At 36.2% G+C, this 21905-nt stretch overlaps 1 protein-coding gene across 8 annotated transcripts in view; it reads right to left on the bottom strand.

Annotated features, from left to right (window-relative positions):
• The window catches only part of PDE7A (phosphodiesterase 7A), a 123771-nt gene that overhangs the window by 24492 nt on the left and 77374 nt on the right, over positions 1-21905 (bottom strand). For 6 of the 8 annotated variants that reach the window (XR_002810278.2, XR_002810277.2, XR_011421571.1 and 3 more), the window contains 2 exons: positions 3658-3809; positions 1819-1882 (listed from right to left, as the gene is read on the bottom strand). The exons of the other annotated variants lie outside the window; for them this stretch is intronic. Coding sequence is in view for 3 of the 6 variants with exons in the window: in XM_070222206.1 (XP_070078307.1) it covers positions 1819-1882; positions 3658-3809 (216 nt within the window). In the remaining 3 variants the exon portion in view is untranslated. The remainder of the gene's footprint in view (positions 1-1818; positions 1883-3657; positions 3810-21905) is intronic. 8 annotated transcript variants of the gene reach the window in all.

Genomic DNA, 21905 nt, shown 5'->3' with positions numbered 1-21905 from the left:
CGCGAGTGGTTTCTTCTAACCCCTAACCATCAATCGTAAGAGGAAACCATTCAGCCGTCTTCTCTACAAATCCCATGCAAGGAGTGAAGTCATTAAGGGAGGTAAAATGCTGAACTAACCAACGTGGACCAGTGGCTATTACCTCTGCCTGCCCTCCACACTGTCGACCCACTCCACTTTTATCACCAAGCTTCCTGACGAGCAGAATATGTACTTTCCAAAAGTAAAATTTAGAGAACAATCAACTATTTCAGTGAGTGACAAGTGTCCCAGTAGAGTAAGAATAGGCTAGGAGCTGTTAGTTTATACAAGGATAAACCTTAAAGGTGTTAACGGGGGCAGTGTTTTATCTCTATATATCTTGAGATAACAAAGTAATACTCATGTTGAGTTAAGAGAAGGGAGTTTCCCGGATCTAGAAGAGGCTGACCCACCTGACATTTTGCTACCCACATTTTCAGAAAGGGGAAGGCTGAAAGGAAGGACAAGTGTGTAAAGGACAGCAGAGCCCTCCTGGACAGGCCAGAGTGGGCAGGAGAGCAACAGAACACTTAGTCGCCAAAGGACAAAGGAGCGGCAGATGAGAAATAGAAAAGAGAAAAAACAAAAAGTCAGGGAAACTGAGGGAGGCTTTGCTGATTAAGGCAAACTTCCCTGCCTATAATTTTGCCTAAGATTAGTCCAATTTATTCTCTGTCAACAGCGTGTAGACAAAGAGAAAGTATATACAAAGGTATTTTCACTATGCATGGCCACCCAGCTGAGAGGAATAATGCGGTGATACTAAAAGCTAGACCCACATTGATTCTCAAGATGAATAAAGTTATTTGCTCGTTCATTTTCTATATTTGACTTCCTTACAAAAGGATTTCATTCCAAAGTAAAATGAGAAAAACAAATGATTTCAAAGTATAGCAGTGAACCACATATTTCATCATTCAGAACAGAACCGACTTCTTTTCAGTGTATTTTCCTCTCTGCTTCATTTATTAAAAAGATATTTAGAGAAAAGAGGCAAAGTGTATGCAGTCAAACTACATGTACCACCAATTTTTTATACCAAAAATTTTATCCTAAATAAAAATGATTCCCAAAGGGAATCCTGTTCCTGTTCCCAAAGAGAATAAAAAACCATGAACCCTCCCCCACAAATAAAACAAAACTCAGGAGGGGGTAAACAGATCAGAGTCACTTGTTCTTTGCAAACCGCTCATACTCTGTAGATTCTGATCTGCCTCCTAAAGAAGCCGCACACCCTCCCCACCCATCACCAAGCAGCAGCGCCAGGGGGAACCATCGCTGCTGATCGTAACAGGCCACATCTCTCAAGTGTGCACAGAAAGAAAAGCCTGAGAACAACACTAGAAGCAAAGCTCTGTCTCAAAAAGTCATTAATCCACCAGGTATCGGCGGCTATCAAAACCGGAATACAGTGTCAGAAGATGTCATTGGAAATGGCCACAATCCAAAAGAAACCAAAAAGACAAATCAAGAACACGAGATAATAATGTTCGCTTTGAATTACTGATAAGAGCAACATTAACAAGGGATGGCCAAGTGATGATGAGGATGATGATTACTTTTGATTACTGCTAACAGTTATAATCAAAAAATAAAATTATGAGATTGATTCTCTAGGCTTATGCATCAGTTACCATAGACGGGACAAAATGATGCTCCCTTTGCCAGCAGAGGGCTCTTAACCTAAGTAAACGAAAGCAACAGCCCACCAGCGGCTGTCCCACTGCCTTAATCCAGAGAACCACTGCAGTAATCTAGAGAATACATTAACTTGAGTAAGTCAAATTCTTCACTTACCATTTGTTAGTCTATCAAATAGAAAGATATCAAAATTCCAATTTCCAACTTTTCCCAGCATACACTGAAATGAAAACCAAACATTCCTACTGTAATTTAATTTCAGTAACATTCTCTGTCTTTTGTAGATAATCCATAGAGAAGTTAATGAAAATGGAAAGTGACTGATTTACTTTAAGAAATGCTAAGTATCATTCTCCTTTTAATCATGACCTCTCCAACTGGCTCCAAAAAAATATCCAAAGGGATAAACCCCATTTGAAAAGCCAAGTATCATTTGGTTTTTCAATTAATGAATATACAGGTAAGTTTAGTGTTTCTTTCAATTTGCTCCTATACTTTCAAGGACTTTCAAGAATTCTAATATAATTTAACATCACAGAAGTGTGATTCATACATTGCATGGATTAGAAACTAGATTTTAAAAATCTAGTAAAAGTAAGTTACAATAGCTGAGTACTTACTATAACTCTAGGTACTGTTAAAAGTGCTTTACTCTCTCTTACTATTCACACCAACACCATCAAGCAGCCATTGTTTTCAATCCCCTTTTATAGACAGTGAAACAGGCAAAAAATAACTCACTCACTCAGCAAGAAAGTAACAGATCTGGAGTCTTAAATCCCGTTGGTCTGATTGTGGAACCTACAAACATGGCATCTATACTATACTATGCTTAAATTATTTGTTATTCTTTTAAAAAACACTCCCAACTTATGGGTATTTATTTATATTCTTTAAATACTCTTATAGAACAATTAACAGCATTTGCTACATTAGTTTTTAGGTGGATGTGTATTTTAGCCAAGCAAATAAATTCCATAATGAGCCAATAAACCAAATAGATTATTTTACCCCATATATTAGCAATGTGAAAATTTTGTGGACTTTATTTTCAAGAAAAGCTTTTATTTTGTATCCAAACGCTTACTGTTGTATACATTTATGAAAAAAATCAACATGAGCAACACAAAGATATTACTAGTAGAGATTATAATAGTAGCACCAATCATACACAGATCAATATTCTCATTCTAAAAAACAGAACTTGTGAACTTTTAAAGAAAGCATGAATACTTTCCACTGATTTCTTTTACTAAACAGGAAGGCAAACCTTTTCACTTTAATGTAATCGTAAAGAAGATACCCCAGCCCTATCTACACAAACTTAGGAAATCTGGCCTATAAATTTAAGTCAAAGAATAATTTAAAAAATATTAGGAACCTAAGGTTATTAAAAAAAATCCTTATTTGGTCAAAAACAAGCTCATCTCACATCACCTTTATTAAGACATTTTTTAAAAACAATATCAAGAAAATAATGCCCACAATCACCAGGTTTAATTAAAAAAAGTCTAAGTCCCCAAAACATTTCATTGATCCAAGAGACTCTGAAAGATCATTTGACTGAAAGCCCCGAGACCTAACCTCCGGTGTTGGGTTTACTTCTAACCAGCTGGGTGAGTGCAAACAAGTTCCCTTATGCTCTTCAGGCCATCATTTATCTATAAATATAGAAATTAGACCACATAATCCATAATATTTTCCCCAGAGTTAAGATTTTGTGTGATCTTACAGTTTAATGTTCATTGATCTACTTGTTACTTAATGCTATAATGAATGAAAACATTTTCATTATTTTAGTTACTTCTGAAATTTCCCTTGCTTTGCAATAGCTAATCATAAAATGAACAGCTGCTGTAAAGGAAAGACCTGAAAATTGGGTTCAACTGACTTTCACATACAAAAACAGGCTCTATAAATCAGTACCACATAGGGAAAAAAGGCTTCATTAAACTTATCATAAAATTAATGTTTTCTTGAAAAAGCTATACACACCTTGGCTTGTCCATTATAGTCATCATCTAAAATGTTTAGAGAATTTGAAACAGCAGTACCACGAAAAAAGCGTGAAGATCTAAGATACCGCTGGAAACTTAGTAACCTTCTGATATTCCTTGCAGACACAGAAACTTCAATTTCAGATTGAGCTGAAATAAAAGGGGGAAAAGGTGAGTACAGCAAGACAAAACTGTTCATGTACCATCTTTGTAATACCCCTTCTAGCTATATACAAGTATTTTTTTAAAAACTAATCATTATATGACAGTTCTAGAAGAGGTACTTTATTTGAATTTTCAGTTAAAGAATTAAGAATGAAGGGATAAATGGCCAGTTTTGACAGCATTTAGAAAGCTGATGAGGAGTGTTGCTGGAGTAATAATCAGTTTTTATTAACTTTCAAGAATTATCACCTCTCGCTCTATTGCCTCAACACACTACACAAACGTTACGGAGCAGAAAGACAAAATCTAGTTTAAAACTACAGTTCATATTGAGAAGACACGTCCCAAGTTCCATATGAGACTTTAACAATTACAGAACTAATATATCTCAAATCCTAATGAGGTATCATTTCAAATATTTCCTTAAGAAAGCTTTATTAGATGAAATGGAGAACAAAGTTTATATCCTTTAAGAGTGCAAAGGATAGGGATAAAAATTCTAGGAGATGAAAAACTCTAGAAACGATGTGGTTCCACATCAGAGACTGATATGTTCTCTTTCAATAAGTCTAACACAGCCATTTTCTCCCTCTAATGCTAGAATTAACCAAAGTTTCTTTGAACACCAGATGGAATAATAGACTTGGGTTAAAAGCTGTGTCATAGGGAACATATGTTATCTTTAAATTCTAGAATCAAACTAAATTCAGTGAAATGTTCACAATACAAAACACATGAAAATGAAGACTAAGGATCAACAAATCATCATCTCTCATTTTAACTTCCATTAACTGAAAATCACCAGGTGAAACAGCAGGTCATCAAACACATTCTCTCCTGTGTGTCCAGTCTCTAGCTCCTCTATGAACCTTTATTACCCTGTTTTCTTATTTATAAAATAACGGCAATAATACCTAATTCAAAGGGTGCCGGATTAAATGAGATAATGTATACATGAGTCAGACATATAGTGGGTATTAAATAAATTGTTGCAATGTAGATGATGATAAAACTGATGTTGATGCCACTGCTTGGAGGTATGCTTCTAGGTAACCATCCTAAGTTCCAAATCGGTTCATGTTGCTCCAAATGAAAGTATCAATTGCCTCCTCATCATCTTAAAAATGAACTCCATCTCCTTTAACTGGAAGAAAAGGTTTCACATTCCAGTTTCTGGCTCTCTCCGGACTTGACTCGGGTGTCACCTTCTGGGAAGCTCACCTGAATACACCTAGATGCACACTCTCCATCTAGCAAAGATGGGCGAAACCTCCTCTGGGTCCTCAAAGCATCCTGTGTAGACATCTATCAGACTACTTCTGATATTGTATTATAACTATTGCTTATTTATCTGTCTTCTTCAACAAACGATGACCTCCACACAGACACGAACTAGTTTTTTCATCTCTGTATTCCAATGCTTAATAATAGCACCAGGTAGGTATGTGTAAAATATATTGAATAACTGTTGAATAAATGCATGTTATTTTTGAAATATGTGACGAGTTTTGAGGTTCCTATACACTCACATAAGCCAGAAATAAAATAATGCACGCTGTTACATGGTTTACTTCCCTCATTTATCATTCCAGTGAGTCTAAAATAGGAAGTATCTAGAACAATTGTGGAGTTAAATTTCTGATCTCCATCAATGTAACTTACATTAAAAGGACTAGAACCAAAATGGTAAAACTATTAATATCAAGTGATTATCAAGCTCTCCCCCCCGAAATGATCATCTTTTTCTTAGTTTTTGTGTACCCTTCCTGAGTTTCTTGATCAAATATATGGAAACATCATCATATATGATTTTTCAACTTCTTTTACATAAATGCTAGCATATTTATACAATCTGTTCTGCATCTTGTTTACTAATTTATCTGGGAGCTCTTTCCCTATCAGTACATAGAGACCTTCCTCATTCTTTTATAAGGTTGTAAAGTATTCCATCATACAGATGAGCTATAATCTGTGTAACTAGTTTTCTACTGAAGGACATTGCTACAATTTTAGTTTGCCAAAAATCTGTTCATTTTGTTAAATCTGCTTATATTTCTACTACTTGATTTGTCAGCTTTAGAGCTCATCCTTTTTTTTGTCACCAGCATGACATGAGGAAATCACTCTATATCCCATCTTCTTTCCCTTTCCCTCTCCTAATGTTAGTTATCAGAGCTCTTCTTTCACTCTAGTCCCCACTTTCATTTTCAATTCTAGAGGTTCAGCTCTAGAATTAAATACATTCAATATTGCAAGTCCTTTTACTGTGGTTTCCCTAGTTATCTCCTGTTTGCTTAGATTCATCCTTTAATAGTTTCCTCAAGAAGGGCTCATGAAAACAATATATCTCACACACAATATATTCACTAGTGTTCAAAACTTTTTTTGGTGGTCTATGTGTTTGAAGGACAGCTTGACTAAATATAAAATTCTGGTTCTCATTTTCCTTCCGTGAGTTTATTTGAAGAGTATCGATACATTGTCTTCCAGCAATGAGATTTGCAAAATCTGTGGCAAACCTGTTACTCCCAACATCAAAATGACTTTGTCTTTTGGCATGGCCACCCGCAGAATCTCTTTTTATCTTTAAAGTCCCATGACTTTGCTAGCCTATATCCCAATATTAAGTACTGTGGGTCTTTTCCCCTGGTAAATGGCGTGCTCTTTCAATATGCAAATTAAACTCTTCTGTTATTTCTGAAAGGTTTTCTTTAATTATATCTCTAAATATTTATTCTGTTCCACTATTTTAGCTTTATTATTCAGAGAAACTCTAAACTGTTATGTTGAAATACCTTTACCTGTCTCTACATCTCATTCCCGCTCCAATTCTTTTTAACTACTTGTTTTGTTTTGTTTGCCTCTCTCATTTCTATCCACTATGTCCATTACACTGTTTAGTGCTTATTCATTCTACCTTGTGCTCCTACCAAATGCCCTCATTTCTGGGATATATTTGAACTTTTGGCTCTACTATTTCCTGATTCTGAATGTACGTGTTTCAGCTACCTTGGTTGTCTCGTCTTATTTATTATCTGTTCCCTGAGTTCTTGAATTTGGACTTCATGGTGAAGCTATTGATTGATTTAGTTTTTTAAGTGTGTAGTAGAAGACGTGGTCACAATTTTCATCAGCTCTATGGCAACGTTTTTCTGTGAAGACCTCTTCAATTATTGTTAAGTTCTCCTGCTCTCTTCCAACTGTTTTGCTTAATTCGATTACCTGATGTGCCAGTTTCTTTTTTTAAAGAGTCACTACTGAATGGGCTGAATTTTCCTGGACTAATCCTTTACATCAAGTTCTTAATAGGGATGGAGGTGAGGTCTTAGGAGGGGGCAGAGGAGCCCTCTGAGCTTCACCACTCACATGGCTCTCTCCTTCTCTGCCAAAGAGACACACTACTTACAAGCATGCCTCTGCTATTTCTCTAAACTGGGCCAGGAGGACTGCACCTACTTCTGCTCAACCCAGACCACAGACCAGATGTGGCAGGGAAAATTTTTAACTCTGTACTTCAGGGTGAGCCTCCTTTAAAAAAAAAAGTTTACTAAGACCTCTTTTGTAGCCAAATATATGGTCTATTCTGGAGAATGTTCCCTGTGCATTTGAGAAGAATGTGTGTGCTGCTGTTGGGCAGTGTGTTTCATATACAACTGACTGGTCTAATTGGATTACAGAGTTGTTCAAGTCCTCTATCTCCTTATTGATCTTCTGTCTGGTTGTTCTATTCATTAGTGAAAATCGGTATTAAAGTCTGCATTATTGTAGAATTGTCTGCTTCTCCCTTCAATTTTGTGCTTCACATATTTTGGGATTCTGTGGGTAAGTGCATATATGTTTATAATTTACATCTTTTAGGGAGTGAAACTTTCATCAACATACAATGTCCGTCTTTGTCTCCTGTAACTTTTTTTTGACTTACAATCTACTTTGCCTGACAATAATATAGCCACACCAGCTCTCTTTTGGTTACTATTGGCCTGGAAACATCCTTTTACTTTCAGCCTTTTTGTCCTTAAATCTAAAGGACTAAAGTGAGTCCTTTCCACAAAGCATATAGATGGACCATTTTTTTTTTAAACTCAATCTGCCAATCTCTGCCTTTAAATAGAAGAATTTAATCTATTTACATTTAATGTGATTACTGATAAAGAAGAATTTATTTCTGCCATTTTGCTATTTATTTTGTGTATGTTTTATGTTAATTCCTCTATTACTGCCCCCTTTTTTTGCATTTATTTATTTTTTGGTAGTGTACCATTTTGATTCCCTCTTCTTTCCTTTTCTGTATATTTTTGTTATTTTCTTAGTGGTTACCTTGGGGATTACAATTAACATCTTAAACTTACAAAACCTAGTTTGAATAATACCAACTTAGTGTCAATAGTGTACAAACACTGTTCCTATAACCTCCATCTCCTCCCTTTTATAATTATTGTCACAGATTGCATCTTTATATTGTGTGCCCATTAACAGACTTATAAAATAGTTACAAACCAGAAATACAATACTAGCTTTTAAATTTACCTATGTAGTTACCTTTACCAGTGTTCTTTATTTCTGCTATGGCTTCAAGTTACTCTCCAGTGTCATTTCCTCCTAAAGGACTCCTTTTAGCATTTCTTATAACGCAGGTCTACTGGTAATGAACTTGCTCAGCTTCTGTCTGTCTGGAAATGTATTAATCTCTTCTTCATTCTTGAAGCATAGTTTTTGCGGATATACAATTCTTGGTTGAGAGGCTTCCCTGCCCTTTTCAGGATTCTACATTCATCATCCCACACCCTTTTGGCCTCCAAGGTTAATAATGAGAAATCAGCTGTTAATATTACTGAGCATTCCTTGTTTGTGACAAGTTGTTTCTCTCTTGCTGCTTTGAAAATTCTCTCTTATCTTTGGGTTTCAACAATTTGATTATAATGTGTCTCAGCGTGGATCTCTTTGAATTTATCTTGCTTGGAGTTCACCGAGCTTCTTGGGTATGTACATTTATATCTTCATTGGATTTGGGAAGTTTTCTACCATTATTTCTTCAAATATTTTTTCTGCCCCTTTCTTGCTTCTTTCTCCTGCTGGGACTCCTATGATTCATATACTGGTATACAATGATGATCCTCCATTGGTTTCTGGGGGCTCTGTTCCTTTTTCTTTTTGTTTTTCAGTCTGGATATTTCAATGGTCTTATCTTCAAGTTCACTAATCCTTTCTTCTATCTGCCCAAATCTGTTGAATCTCTCTAGTGAATTTTTCATTTCAATTATTGTACTTTTCAGCTCCAGAATTTGTTTGGTTGCTTTACATAATTTCTATCTACCAAGATTCTGATTTTGTTCACATAATGTTTTCTTGATTTCCTCTGGTTCTTTTTCCATGCTTTGCTTTTAGCTCAGTGAGTATTTAAGACAGTTGATTTAACATCTTTGACTAGCAATGCCAATGTCCAGGCTTCCTCAGGGAGAGCTTCTGTGAAATTCTTTTTTTTATGTATGGGCCATACTTTCTGGTTTCTTTGTATGTTTTATAGTTTTCTAATTAAGAACTGGACATTCTGAGTATTATACTGGGGTAAGTGAAAATCTAAGCTCTCACTACTCCAGGACTATTTATTCTTGCTTGTTGTGGGATGGAGCCAACTGTTTTGTGACTTTTCCAAACTATTTTTGCCTTTGTATATCTATTTGCCTTTGTTTATTCCTTGCTGTTTGTGATCATGACATTTTTATTCCATTATCTCTGCAGTCAGCCATGATCCAACACAAATTTCCTTAAAATCCAAAGAGGGGGGTGTGGGAGATACTAATTCTTTAAATCTTCTGATAGATGCTGTTGGGTGAAGCCTCTGGAGCTGAAAGGGCTCAAACCAAGGCAAATGTCTGTGCCTATGCTCAGGGATCTGCCAGACTTAAACAGTCAACTCCAAATTTTTGGAGGACAAAGTCCCCATTGCCCATCCTGGCTTCCAAGCCACACCAGGAACAGGGGCCACTATATTCACAGGCCTAGGGGCCGAGGAATGGGGGATGATCACTGGTTCACGCACACTGCCCAACTGCCAAAGAACAGCAGCCTCTCCCTTCATCAAGCACTCCCCTGGTTATTCTAAGTGTCCAGTCATGATTCAGAGTTCTGAAATAGTTGATTCTGGTCTTTTTTTTGGTCCAGTTTAGTGGTTGTTTTGGTGGAGAGACCAACTCCTTGAGCTTCCTACTCTGTCATTTTGAGTAACATCTGTCCATTTCCTTTAAGTTTGTTTTTCCTGGTCCTTTCTGGGAGTAGCTGTCTTAAACATTCTCTTCTGGTCAACCTAGGTTTGAGAATGGGGAGGGCTTATCTGTCCAGAAACAACCATTGTTAACAGCCTAGCATGAAATATTTTTCTATGAATTATCTTCTATATGCACACATATAGTTTTTCTTTTACCCAAGACAGTTCAGACTTTTACTTAAAAATTCATGAACATCTTTTCAAGTCAATAAATACACTTACATATGCCATCATTTTTACTAGCAATGTATTGTTCTAAAATATGAAATTATAATAATTTACTTAATCTTTTTGCTGTTAGGCTGTTTCTAACTTTTATTTTTCTTACAAACAAGTCTGTAACAAACATTCTTGTAACTAAATCTCTGCACACATCCTAAGTGATTCCCTTAAATTCTCAGAAGTATAACAGGCGCATAGGAATACATTTCAAAGGCTTCTAAAACACATTGCCAAACTGGAGAATAAGTTTTCTAAAAGAAAATTAGAGAGATTTCCAAAACTGCCCTAGAATAGCTTCCAAAATATGATCTAAGAAAAGGGAACAGTAAATATAAATCAAGAATGAAACATGATGAGATCATTTGATGGAAATTTTTAGTTTCTTCAGGTTTGCTTCCCCCATCCTCCACCCCCCACACAGACATACACACTGATGTCTTGTAATGATTAGAAAAAAATTCTTATATTAAAAAAAGCAAGTAGAGGCCACTACAGAGAAGAAAGGATATCAGGTTGAGTAAGTAGTATCATTTAGGAAACTATATAAGAGGATACATGGGGAAGTGGGACCAGGAAAGAGTGACTATGAGAACTCAATTAGTACTTTCATTCAGACAACTACTAAAAAGCTCACCCTCTGACCATATTACATAAAATCTGACCCTATTACCAATATTCTCATGAGCTCATTCTGTAACATGAGACACGCTATTATTTATTTCACAGCATAATACATGACAGATTAAAACTGTCCTTATTAAAAGCACAGCTCCTGCCAGGCCAGGACTGTTTAAGTCGCAGGCTGGTTCTAGTTTACATGGTTACCTACATTCCAATCCAGCTTAGAAAGTCAACAGGGCTCAGTGAATTAATCAAGTTACTATTAAAGAGCTGTTGGCTCTGCTGTTTCTCTTCTAAAATATCACATTACCTCACTGTGTGACCATAAACAAACTAATCAGCCTCCACCAAAACTAAATGAGCGTTGTTACCTAATGATCATGGGAATGACTTCCAGTCATCCATTCTCAGCTTCTCAGAGCCAAAAAATGAAGTGTGGGATAGCAGGCAAATTTAAAAGCAAGGCTTTTCTCTTACTTTTCCCTCATATTAGAAAAGCAGACAGGAAATAGAGGCAATAGTTTAAGGAAACAAAAGGCCTGGAGAAGCAACACATCTTGAGCTGTCCTACTCTCCTCTCCCACAGACTCTTCTCCATCATCCAAATGGCACAGCAAAAGGTGTCACTTGATATTTACTTATTAGACAAGAGGTTTTTAACAAAAAAAGCCCTTGGATCTTGAGACTTGACCACTACTTGCTTTAATGGGCCACAAGAGGGAGCCCTGCAGTCACCATATCTGCCACCTTAAAACCAGAAAAATCATTTGGATGCATATAATCATGAATTACACTTAGAGATTGTTTAAATTTTTTTTTAATTCGGTGCTATTAAGGTTTTAACTCTAGTCTAGGGCAAGATCATGTTGAACGATAACTGAATAAAAAATCTGAAGACATTCTATAGTCTAACCTCCTTTTTCCTTAATTTTCCTCAAAAAGAACAGGAGCTGTATCTGAAAGCTTATTGTTGATACTGAATCATTACATTTATCTACAGTCTTCTTGGAAGAATTTTTACATTTAGCATGTGTGGATAAATAGGGAAAAAATAGCTAGGTGCTTATTAGAGCAATGGTCTTCATTAGGGCAGATGTGCCGACACAGAGAGGCAGGAGAGCACAGTGGGTAAAGACATGGGCTTTGCAGTTACACACCTGAGTGTGAATCCCAGCTCGGCCACTTTTACTACTTTTGTGACATTAGGAAAATTATTTAATGTCTATGATCCTCAGTTTTCTCACTGTAAAATAGGCCTCACAGGACTGTTACAAAAATTAAATGAGGTAATATATGCAGCAATATGTCTTTCTGGGCAAAGGATAAACACTTAACATTAATGGCTATAGTGACTATTGTAGAGACCAAATTTTTTTTTAATTAAGGTATAATTGACATATAACATTATATTAGTTTCCGGTTCAAATATTTTTAAACACATGACTTCACACTATTGATTTTAACAAAACCAGATTTATTCTTCATGACAGCATAGCGTCATCCTGAAGACCACTGCATACTCTTACATACTGTAGAAATAAGCACACACATTTGAAAGATTTCAAAATATGCATAAAATCTCATTATTTTAAAATATATAGACAGTCCAAGCCTTGTTACAAATCAAAGAAATAAATGAGCCTCTCAGATCAATGTTAACAAGAGAATAAACTGTATTCCCTTAAGCAATTCTTACAACTTAAGTTTGCAGAATTCAATGTTCACTTTGACAGGATTTGATAAAATAGTCAATATAAAACCCCTTTAAAGATTACTCTTATTATAGTTATGGATTAGACATTTTCTACCCTTCGGAGATGGGTCTGTGATATGTGGATCCCTCTTCTGCTTAAACTCAGGACTTGTACATAGCTCATTATTCATTACATTCTTAATTCCCTTATTGGTGAGCTGAGAAAGAAAGAAGGAAAAGAAAGTCACAAGGCCTTAATGTGTAACACACAAAATGAAGCCTAAAGTTAAATCTCAATTTCCCCAATTTTCCAAAGCACAAGTAGAATTAAACTACCATTAAATTATATTAAGATTAAGGTCCAATCCAGATCAGTTCCCTAATTTATGCCATGAAGTTAGAGAAGATATCTAGGAGATAGAATACTTCATTCTTTCAATTTGGGACAAAGAAGAAACAAAAATCAGTAGTTTTCAAATGCACGTATTTCACAATCATCTGGAAAGTAGATACATTTTTTAAAATACACAGACGTGGGGCAGCGTTCTCCGTTTCCTAATTCGATTCACCACAGCAGTGCTCACCCGTACAAGTACTGCCTGGGAAGGGGACTGTAATAGGAAGGAGGTGGGAACGTTCATGATGAAAGAGGACATGAGATTATTGTTTCCTGTGATGTCTCCATGAACTATTACAGAAATTTTGTTTTTAAAACAACCAAACATGATTTCAAGACAAATGAATTACTGGGAACAAACTGAAGTTTAATACAAACTCTAGACAAAATACGACCCCAGTCTACAATACCACAAGTCTAAGTAGAGGCTGGCATGCTCACATTTGAACAAGAGAGTAAAGCACAAATGAGGCACAGCCACCGTAGCAGGTCAAACAAATAATAGCTGAAAAAATATTCCTGTACATAGGAAAGTAACAACCAGGCAGTACAGAACAAAAGATAATAAAAAAACACTTCAACAAAGAAAAAGTCATGGCTAAGGGAAATGTCAAGCAGCAACTTTTATGCTTAACGTGAAGAAGCAGTAAAAGCTTCCAAATATAACAGGATCTACCTGTGTGTGGGAGTTACTATATATTAGAGACTGAGATCATCTAAGACAACAAAATCAGTACGACACAAGCTTTTAAGCTCACAATATACACAGAAACAGATATTCTTCCTGATCATATAACTAAGTATGAAACAAGTACCCAAGTCTAGCACAGCCCTGTTAGGAAGACAGAAAACCACCCCAAATCAAACACACATGAGGATCTAAGGGAAAATTTAGGAACAGTTCTGTATGTTTTCATAGTGGGTCATTACATCAAAGACAACATGAGACATTTGATTCAACAGAAAGGCAGCAACCAGGCCAAATTTGGTTAACTTAAAATACAGATTATTTTTAGAGAACTACAAATGGGACCCTATAAAATTTAATTGGTAGAAGATATACAGTTTTAGTCAATTTGAAGTGACAAGAATATATTCAGTCTCTATCATGAGCCAGAGGCTACCAGAGACCAGGAATAAAAAGATGAATAAGACTAAAAGCCTTAAGTTCAGAACTGTTAGGCTACCATGTAAATATCCTGAAAGGTTCCCTTGCTGCCCTAGTATGGGGTGGAGTAAAGTGCTAAAATGAATAAAAAGCTCGAGATAATGGGCAAAACACATTTATACGGAACGAAACATTACCATGTGCCAGGAGTAAGAGAAAATGGAAAAAACTGCATTTGTGTGGACTGTAAAGAAACTTGTATTACATCTTGTCCAAAGCTGGCAAAGATCATGCCTTCCAGTCTGGATGACGTCAGTAAGATTTGGTGAATTCCATGAAAAGAAGTAACTGTCAAGCTGGCGGTTTCCATTACGTAGTATTTAATAATTATGCGAGAATCTTTCAAAAGAACACATCAGATTTTTTAAGTGCACAGTGGAGTAGAATTATAATAAATCTTTTATGTTTAAAGATATTAGCATTTATTATTATGTAAGCTAACAATAATGTATAACTAAAAGAGTGATTTATTAGATTTAGGGACATAAATTTAGAGCAAACAGATGAATTCTGACAAAAAGTCAAGATGGAATTCATTTTATCAAGTCCAATTAATTTAAGATTCAAAATATTATATTTCAAGACATCAGGTATATGGCCTATTGAAGAGAGAAAACTATTTGGGGTTCTTAATCCAGACTACTGGAAGTAAGCCAAATTACTCAAAAGGGGGAAATTGACAGGAGGGAGTCTCCTGGCTATCTCTACAGACTTGAGTGAAAGCAGAAACGTGAGGAAGACTGGTGAGGAGAAGCTGTCACATTAAGGAATGATGCTGAGGAACAAAGAAGCCCACATTAGGAAGACACAAGCTCTGCGGCACCTTTCAGTTTAAACCACTCTACTGTCAGCCTAACATCTCTGTCAGTCTCTTGCTCTCTCTAATCAATCAACTTCTCTCTCCCTCTTCTTTCCCCTCACTATCTTTCCCTCCCAATTTGCTAGTGCTCATTGTTATTCTCAAACTTAGAATTTTCACAACATGATATCAAGAGACTAAACAGATTAAAACTAGTTGAATGAAAGACATCAAGAATCAGTTTATTAAATGCTGGAAGACCAGAAATCTGTACCTGAGTGGGAGTGATTCCCAGACAGGGCAGATCTGAGGGTTAGGGATCTCCTAAAAATGGGATGAAATCTGAAGCATCTCAGTAGGTCTTGAAGAAGTGCTAATGCCAACGTTTTCAGTTTAAGTATTTGTCAGAAACCAATCATCTACCTGTATAAAAACCGGACCATTAAATCTGACCAGCTTAAAAAAAAAAAGGTATATAAAATGATCACAGACTTAGAAGACTAGCTATCCTATCCGCTGGTGACCCTGTAGCCCTCAAAGCCATCACAGGATTCCACGCACAGTTAGCGGGGACAGACACAGGGGAGAAGAGGTTAAATAAGCAGCATCAATCTTAGTTTTTTGCTGCCTAAATCATTAACATTTAACATACTGTGAATACTTACGGATTAGTTGTAACACTTTTTCAACTGCATGACCAGAAACTGAGCTTTCTGTTCAATAAGCAGTCACACACCTTCTCTCAGGTTGAATAAAAATTTGTGACTAAGGTGAGCATCTGAAAATTTTAGCAGCATCTTTAACGAGCTATGCTCTTCCAAATTTCTTAATAAACACAAGCCATTCATGTCATTCCTACTGATATGTATGTTCTATTTAAATTGCAAAATGGACACTTCCCAGAGAAGAAAATAAGACTTTGAAACAATACTCCAAGGAATGTTTCTGCTCATCCCAAAATAACATCAACAATGAGCTCCTAGGTGAAAAACCCCTTTCTCAAACTCATAAACTATCTAAATATGAACGACATTTTTATCTTTTGCGCTATAACATAAAGGTAGTTAATAAGAACACAAACAAAGGTAAAAGAATGGTTCAGAAAATCTCTTTAGTGAGAGATGATATCTGGGAAAAGTTTTTGATTTATTGTCCCATAGAACCAAGATAACACCTGATAAATTCACTGAGAAGTTAGCATGACCGTTCCACTAAAAAGATCAGAGGAAAAAATAAGCTAGTTAAGAATGAAAGTTCTGTATGACATATCCATTTTAGGAAAGATTTAACTTAAAAATTACAGTAGAACTTACTGATTAAAGCAGAATCATTACAGCAAAGTTCCCAGATTAACCCTGGCTATAGATTTATACCAGATCTTTACTTATACCAGATCTACACTTCTTGGCAAAGAGGATTCATGATCACCACACCCCGCCCACCCGCCCCCCCGCCATAAGCATGAATGCAAGTACGTTTCAAACCATCTTCCGAAAGTTTGAACTCTCTCAGTTCTTTATAAACAACCACAGAACTCGTCTAATACCAGTTAATAAACAAATATGTAAATATGATTTTTAATAGTGCATAATTTAATTACCATACTTTAAAAACTTTTTGTTTGGATGTCATTTCAAAACACAAATATAAAACACAAAAAGTTGCAAAACTAAAAAAAGCACAAGGAATACCCTTTATCACATACCCTTTACTCAGATTTGCCAGTTACCATTTCACTCTATTTGCTTTATCATTTGCACTGAGTGTGTGTTTATCTGACTCTTTTTCTGAACATTTGAGGGTAGGTGATAAACATTCTGGTCTTTTACCCCTAAATATTTCAGTGAATAACACTACAATTTAACACATTTTCCTATTATAAAAACGCCAAAGTGAACATCTTCACACCTACATTAACATTTATATACGATTATTGCCTGTGTATACATTCCTAGTGTGAAATCAAAGAGAAAAGAATATTTAGGACTCGATGCCCCGCTGAGGAGCTGCCCTCATGAAAATCTGTAACAACGTAAGCTTTATCACCAGCACCTTAGCTGATCATTTGTTTAACTTGCTAAGTTTGATAGGAATTTGTTTAGTAATGAGGTGTCATATTGTTTCTGCATTTAATATACTTCTGTGTTCTTCTTTTTCTTCTTTTGCCTCTTTAAACCCTTTAGAAAGACTCCAAGTCAGAACTTGCTGCGTTATAAGGTCTATGACAAATCCTGTTGTGAAGATAAATTTATAAGCCTTAAGAGAATAAGGATTTATGACAAAAGACAATTCAAACGACAAAAACTTAAGGCAGAAAAAATTGTGATATCTAAACGATAAAATTACTGTTGAGGGCCTACTTGTTAAGGTGGGAGCCTAGAATTGTTCCCTAACTGGCCAGCCATCTTAAGGAGAATGCATGCTGATACTGTAAACCCAAACACTGTTTATAATAAACCATATATATAAAAAATCTTGGGGCCGGCCCAGTGGCGCAGTGGTTAAGTTCGCATATTCTGCTTCTCAGTGGCCGGGGGTTCGCCAGTTCGAATCCTGGGTGCGGACATGGCACTGCTTGGCACGCCATGCTGTGGTAGGTGTCCCACTTGTAAAGTAGAGGAAGATGGGCACAGATGTTAGCTCAGGGCCAGGCTTCCTCAGCAAAAAGAGGAGGACTGGCAGCAGTTAGCTCAGGGCTAATCTTCCTCAAGAAAAAAATCTTAAAAGAAGAGCTAAGTCTTGTAGTGTAGATCTCTAATTTCCAGGTAAATTTAGTAAAGACAATTATGATAAATATGGAGAAAATCATAATGCAGAAATTAGTTAAAACTATTCCAGTACCTAAATAAACAGCAGCAGCACCTCACAGATAGAACACATAGAAGAAACACTAAATTCTAGATACATAATAGTTATGATAACTAGGCTAATAGTATTTTTGTGTGTGTTACTTTGGTGAGGAAGATTGGCCCTGAGCTAACATCTGTGCCAGTCCTCCTCCATTTTGTATGTGAGTTGCCACCATAGCATGACCTGATGAGTGGTGTAGGTCCACACCCAGAATTTGCTTTGGTGGCCTGTGACCCCGGGTCGCCAAAGCAGAGCATGTCAAACTTACCACTACACCACTGGCTGGCCCCAAGTATACTATATGTTTTTAACCTGTTGATATGCATTTCCTCCTGTATTTTAAGCTTTCCCTCTCTTTAAGAAAGACTTGACCTTGGTTACAAAGTAGAGGATAGGCTGCAGGATAGAAACACTGAAAGTAAGGACAGTGGTTTAAGAGAATACCAGAGTAATCCCAGACAGTGGTGATAAAGGTCTGAATAAAGCAAGACAGGAGATAAGGAGGACAGAGAGGAGAGTAATATGACAGTTATTTTCAGTTGCAAAATACATGGGATTTATCACAGAAAACACAGTGGATTTAAGCAATGAAAGAGCAGAAAGAGACAAGAATATTACAACAGGTAAAGTAATAGTAAGTTTAAGGTAAAAACCAAAGAAATGCACAGAAGAGGTGAGTTGAGGAGCTGTGGACCGAGAAAATTCTAGCTTCAATGAATTTAATACACCTATCCAGAACTGTATAATCAGAACATCTAGAAACTATTTTAACTTCAGCAGGCAAGTTTTTGCGTCGTTGTGAAAAATAAAATCTTACTTTTAATTATATACAAGGGAGAGTGCATGTTACTAAAGTCTTAAACGCTGAGTCCCTCTGAAGGTTGGAACCCATTCTGCAGAGCCGCCGAGGGGCAGCTGCCTTTGCCAGTCTGGAGAAGAGAAGGCCTGAAGATGGCTCACGGGAGGTTTAGTCACAGCAGCAGCACATGCTCACTCCCTGATTAGATCACATTTCACAAAACATACTAGATTAAAATGTTTTATTTTAAGAATTCTGAGCTGTGTGATCAACAGAACCCACTATTCCAGTAAGGAAGAATGATTCATTTTTTCTCTAATAAAAGAACCCTCCAAATTCTATCAACATTTTGGGTTAGAGAGACTCTCATTTTGTAGTAACTACAGGATCAGTTCTAGGGTGACAGTCAATTTCCAACTACAAGCTAGAGTCTTAGACATTCGCCATCTTTTGTAACCAATCAGCAGGATGCGGTCGAGAGGAGACTGCTGCTCTGCAAGCTGAGCCGCCTCCCGTACGCTAAGATACCATGCTACCAAGGTTCCACATCGGCAGATCAGGCTAGACGCATAGATCCCCAAACCCAATTTAACATCCTCAAGCCTGGCAGTGCTTCACTATTTTCAACCATTCTGTGTCATTAGGTTTCATTTTTTACCCAATCTGAGCATATTTCTCTGTTAGAAGGAATGTTTCATCCATTTATCTTTATCACCATCATCAGTATCTTTGGTCTCACTTCTCTCATTTTGTTCTTCAGATTTTACATTATTTGCTCCTGGTTTTGTAATGATTTACAAGGTATCCATCCTATTTTAATTCCATCAGAGATTACCTCCAAAAATTTGATCATGTCCAACTTTTCTCTTTCACCAAAAAGTCCCATTATGTTCCCTATTTAAGACTTCCAACATCTCATAACAATTATATTTTTAAAATATTTTATTTCACTAAATTCAGTGAAAGACAAGGGGTATACTAGAGACTCCCAATACAATTGCACTTTTTGTTATAATGTCAATATTTAAACTTAAACCCTTTTACTTATATCCTTACTCATCACCAATTTTTGTATAATGCAATATTTACAGATAATTTTATTTAAACTTTTCAATGAGTAATACATTCACATGAATCAAAAATTCAAAAAGATGTACAACAAAAAGTTTCTTTCTCTCTCATGTTCTCAAGCTACCCAGTTTCACTTGTGGAAACAACCAATGTTACCAATTTCTAATGTTTAGCTACAGAAAAAATTACATATTGAATCATCCTTGCTTCCTTCCGTGAAACAAACCCACTAAGTCTGGAGTAGTATTCTTTTATGCTGTTGGAATTCTTTTTGCTAAAATTTTTTCAAAGATTTTTTTTTTAGAGACATTTACAGAGAGAGTATTATACTTGTTTCTTAAAAATTATATTTGCTTTATAAAAATAACTTTGAATGATTCCTTTTTCTGTAACCTAAAAGAATTTAAAGAGCTTTGAAACTAATTATTAGTCTTTTAAAGATCCTGAACAATCTGCCTGTAAAACCTCTGAACCTCATGCTTTTAGAGGGTAACACGTGGATTTTCACAACTCCTTTACACTCTTGAAATCACTGATGGTTCCAAAGAGCTTCAGTTGATGTGAGTTATAGTTATTGATATTTTACCATGATAGAAATTAAAACAACATTTTTAATACTTATTTATCATTTCATTTAAAAATGACATAATAAGACTTCTGGTTTCTGGATCTACATGTAAGGAGCTTAGAAGTCGCCACTCTGTCCTAACAAGTAACAAGTCCTTGTTTTACTTGTCGAACAGACTGAAAAACGAACAACTAACTCTTCTTGGATCTATAAGAGAGGTGAGGACACAGTGCAAACCTCCGCCCTCAAGACTGGAAAGATCAACAGGCGACGAGGAGGAAGAACAACTTACTGGAGCAGAACCTCACGAACGGAAACCTCCTGGGGAACCAGTGTCAGGGTAGGGAAAACTCAACTAGTTGAATTTCTGGAGGCTCAGTGTGGACAACTCCGAGAGTTAAAAACTCCAGGGAAACCCAGTCATGGGGGAGCACAACAATTGTGTGAGATTTACCTCCAGGAGCTTGACCAGGTTCCCACAGCAAATGTCTGCCAAAACTCACACAAGAAGACATAGACAATCTGAATAGGCCTACAGCTATTAAAGAAATGGAATCAATAATTAACAACCTTCCAAAACAGAAAACACCAGGCCTAGATGGGTTCAGTGGTGAATTCTACCAAACATGTAAGGAAGAAATTATACCAATTCTCTACAATCTCTTTCAGAGCATAGAAGCAGAGGGCATATTTCCTAACTGACTCTGAAGCCAAAATTACTCTAATACCAAAACAAGACACAGATATTATAAGAAAAGAAAATTACAAACCATTATCTGTCATGCACATAGATGCAAAAATCCTCAACAAAATATTAACATATCAAATCCAAAAAAGTATAAAAAGAGTTATACACTACAACCAAGTGGAATTTATCACAGGCATGCAAGGCAGCTCAACATTCAAAAATCAATTAATCTAATCAATCTCATCAGACTAAAAAAGAAAAATCACACCATCATATTAATAGATGCAGAAAAAGCATTTGACAAAATCCAACACCCTTTCATGATAAAAACTCTCAGTAAATTAGGAATACAGTCATGTGTCGCTTAACAACAGGGATATGCTGTGGAAAACACGTTAGGCAATTTTGTTGTTGCACGAACATCATACAGTGCACTTACACAAACCTAGATGGTATAGCCTACTACACCCTAGGCTCTTGTGGGACCACCATCATATACACAGTCTGTCATTGACCGAAACATCATTATGCAGCATATAAATGTATAGAGAACTTTCTCAATTTGATAAAGAATATTTACAAAAACCTTACAGCTAACATACTTAATGCTGAGAAACCTGAAACTTCCCCACTAAGAGTAGGTACAGGGCAAGGACGTCCCCTCTCACCGCTCCTGTTCAACATCATACTGAAAGCCCTAGCTAATCCAGTAAGACACAGATTAGGAAGGAAGAAACAAAACTTTCTTTGTTCACAGATGACATGATTGTCTATGCAGAAAATCTGAAATAAACAAAAAACCTCCTGGAACTAATTAACAATTATAGCAAGGTTGCAGGATACAGGTTAATATAGAAAAGTCCACTGCTTAGGGAAGTCCTATACACCAGCAATGAACAAATGGAATTTGAAATTAAAAACGCAATACTATTTACAAGTA

This window comes from Equus caballus, chromosome 9 (genome assembly GCF_041296265.1).
Source record: "Equus caballus isolate H_3958 breed thoroughbred chromosome 9, TB-T2T, whole genome shotgun sequence".
NCBI classification, from domain to species: Eukaryota; Metazoa; Chordata; class Mammalia; order Perissodactyla; family Equidae; genus Equus; species Equus caballus.
Note: the sequence above shows the minus strand (reverse complement) of the source record. Positions and strands in the feature narration are given on the sequence as shown.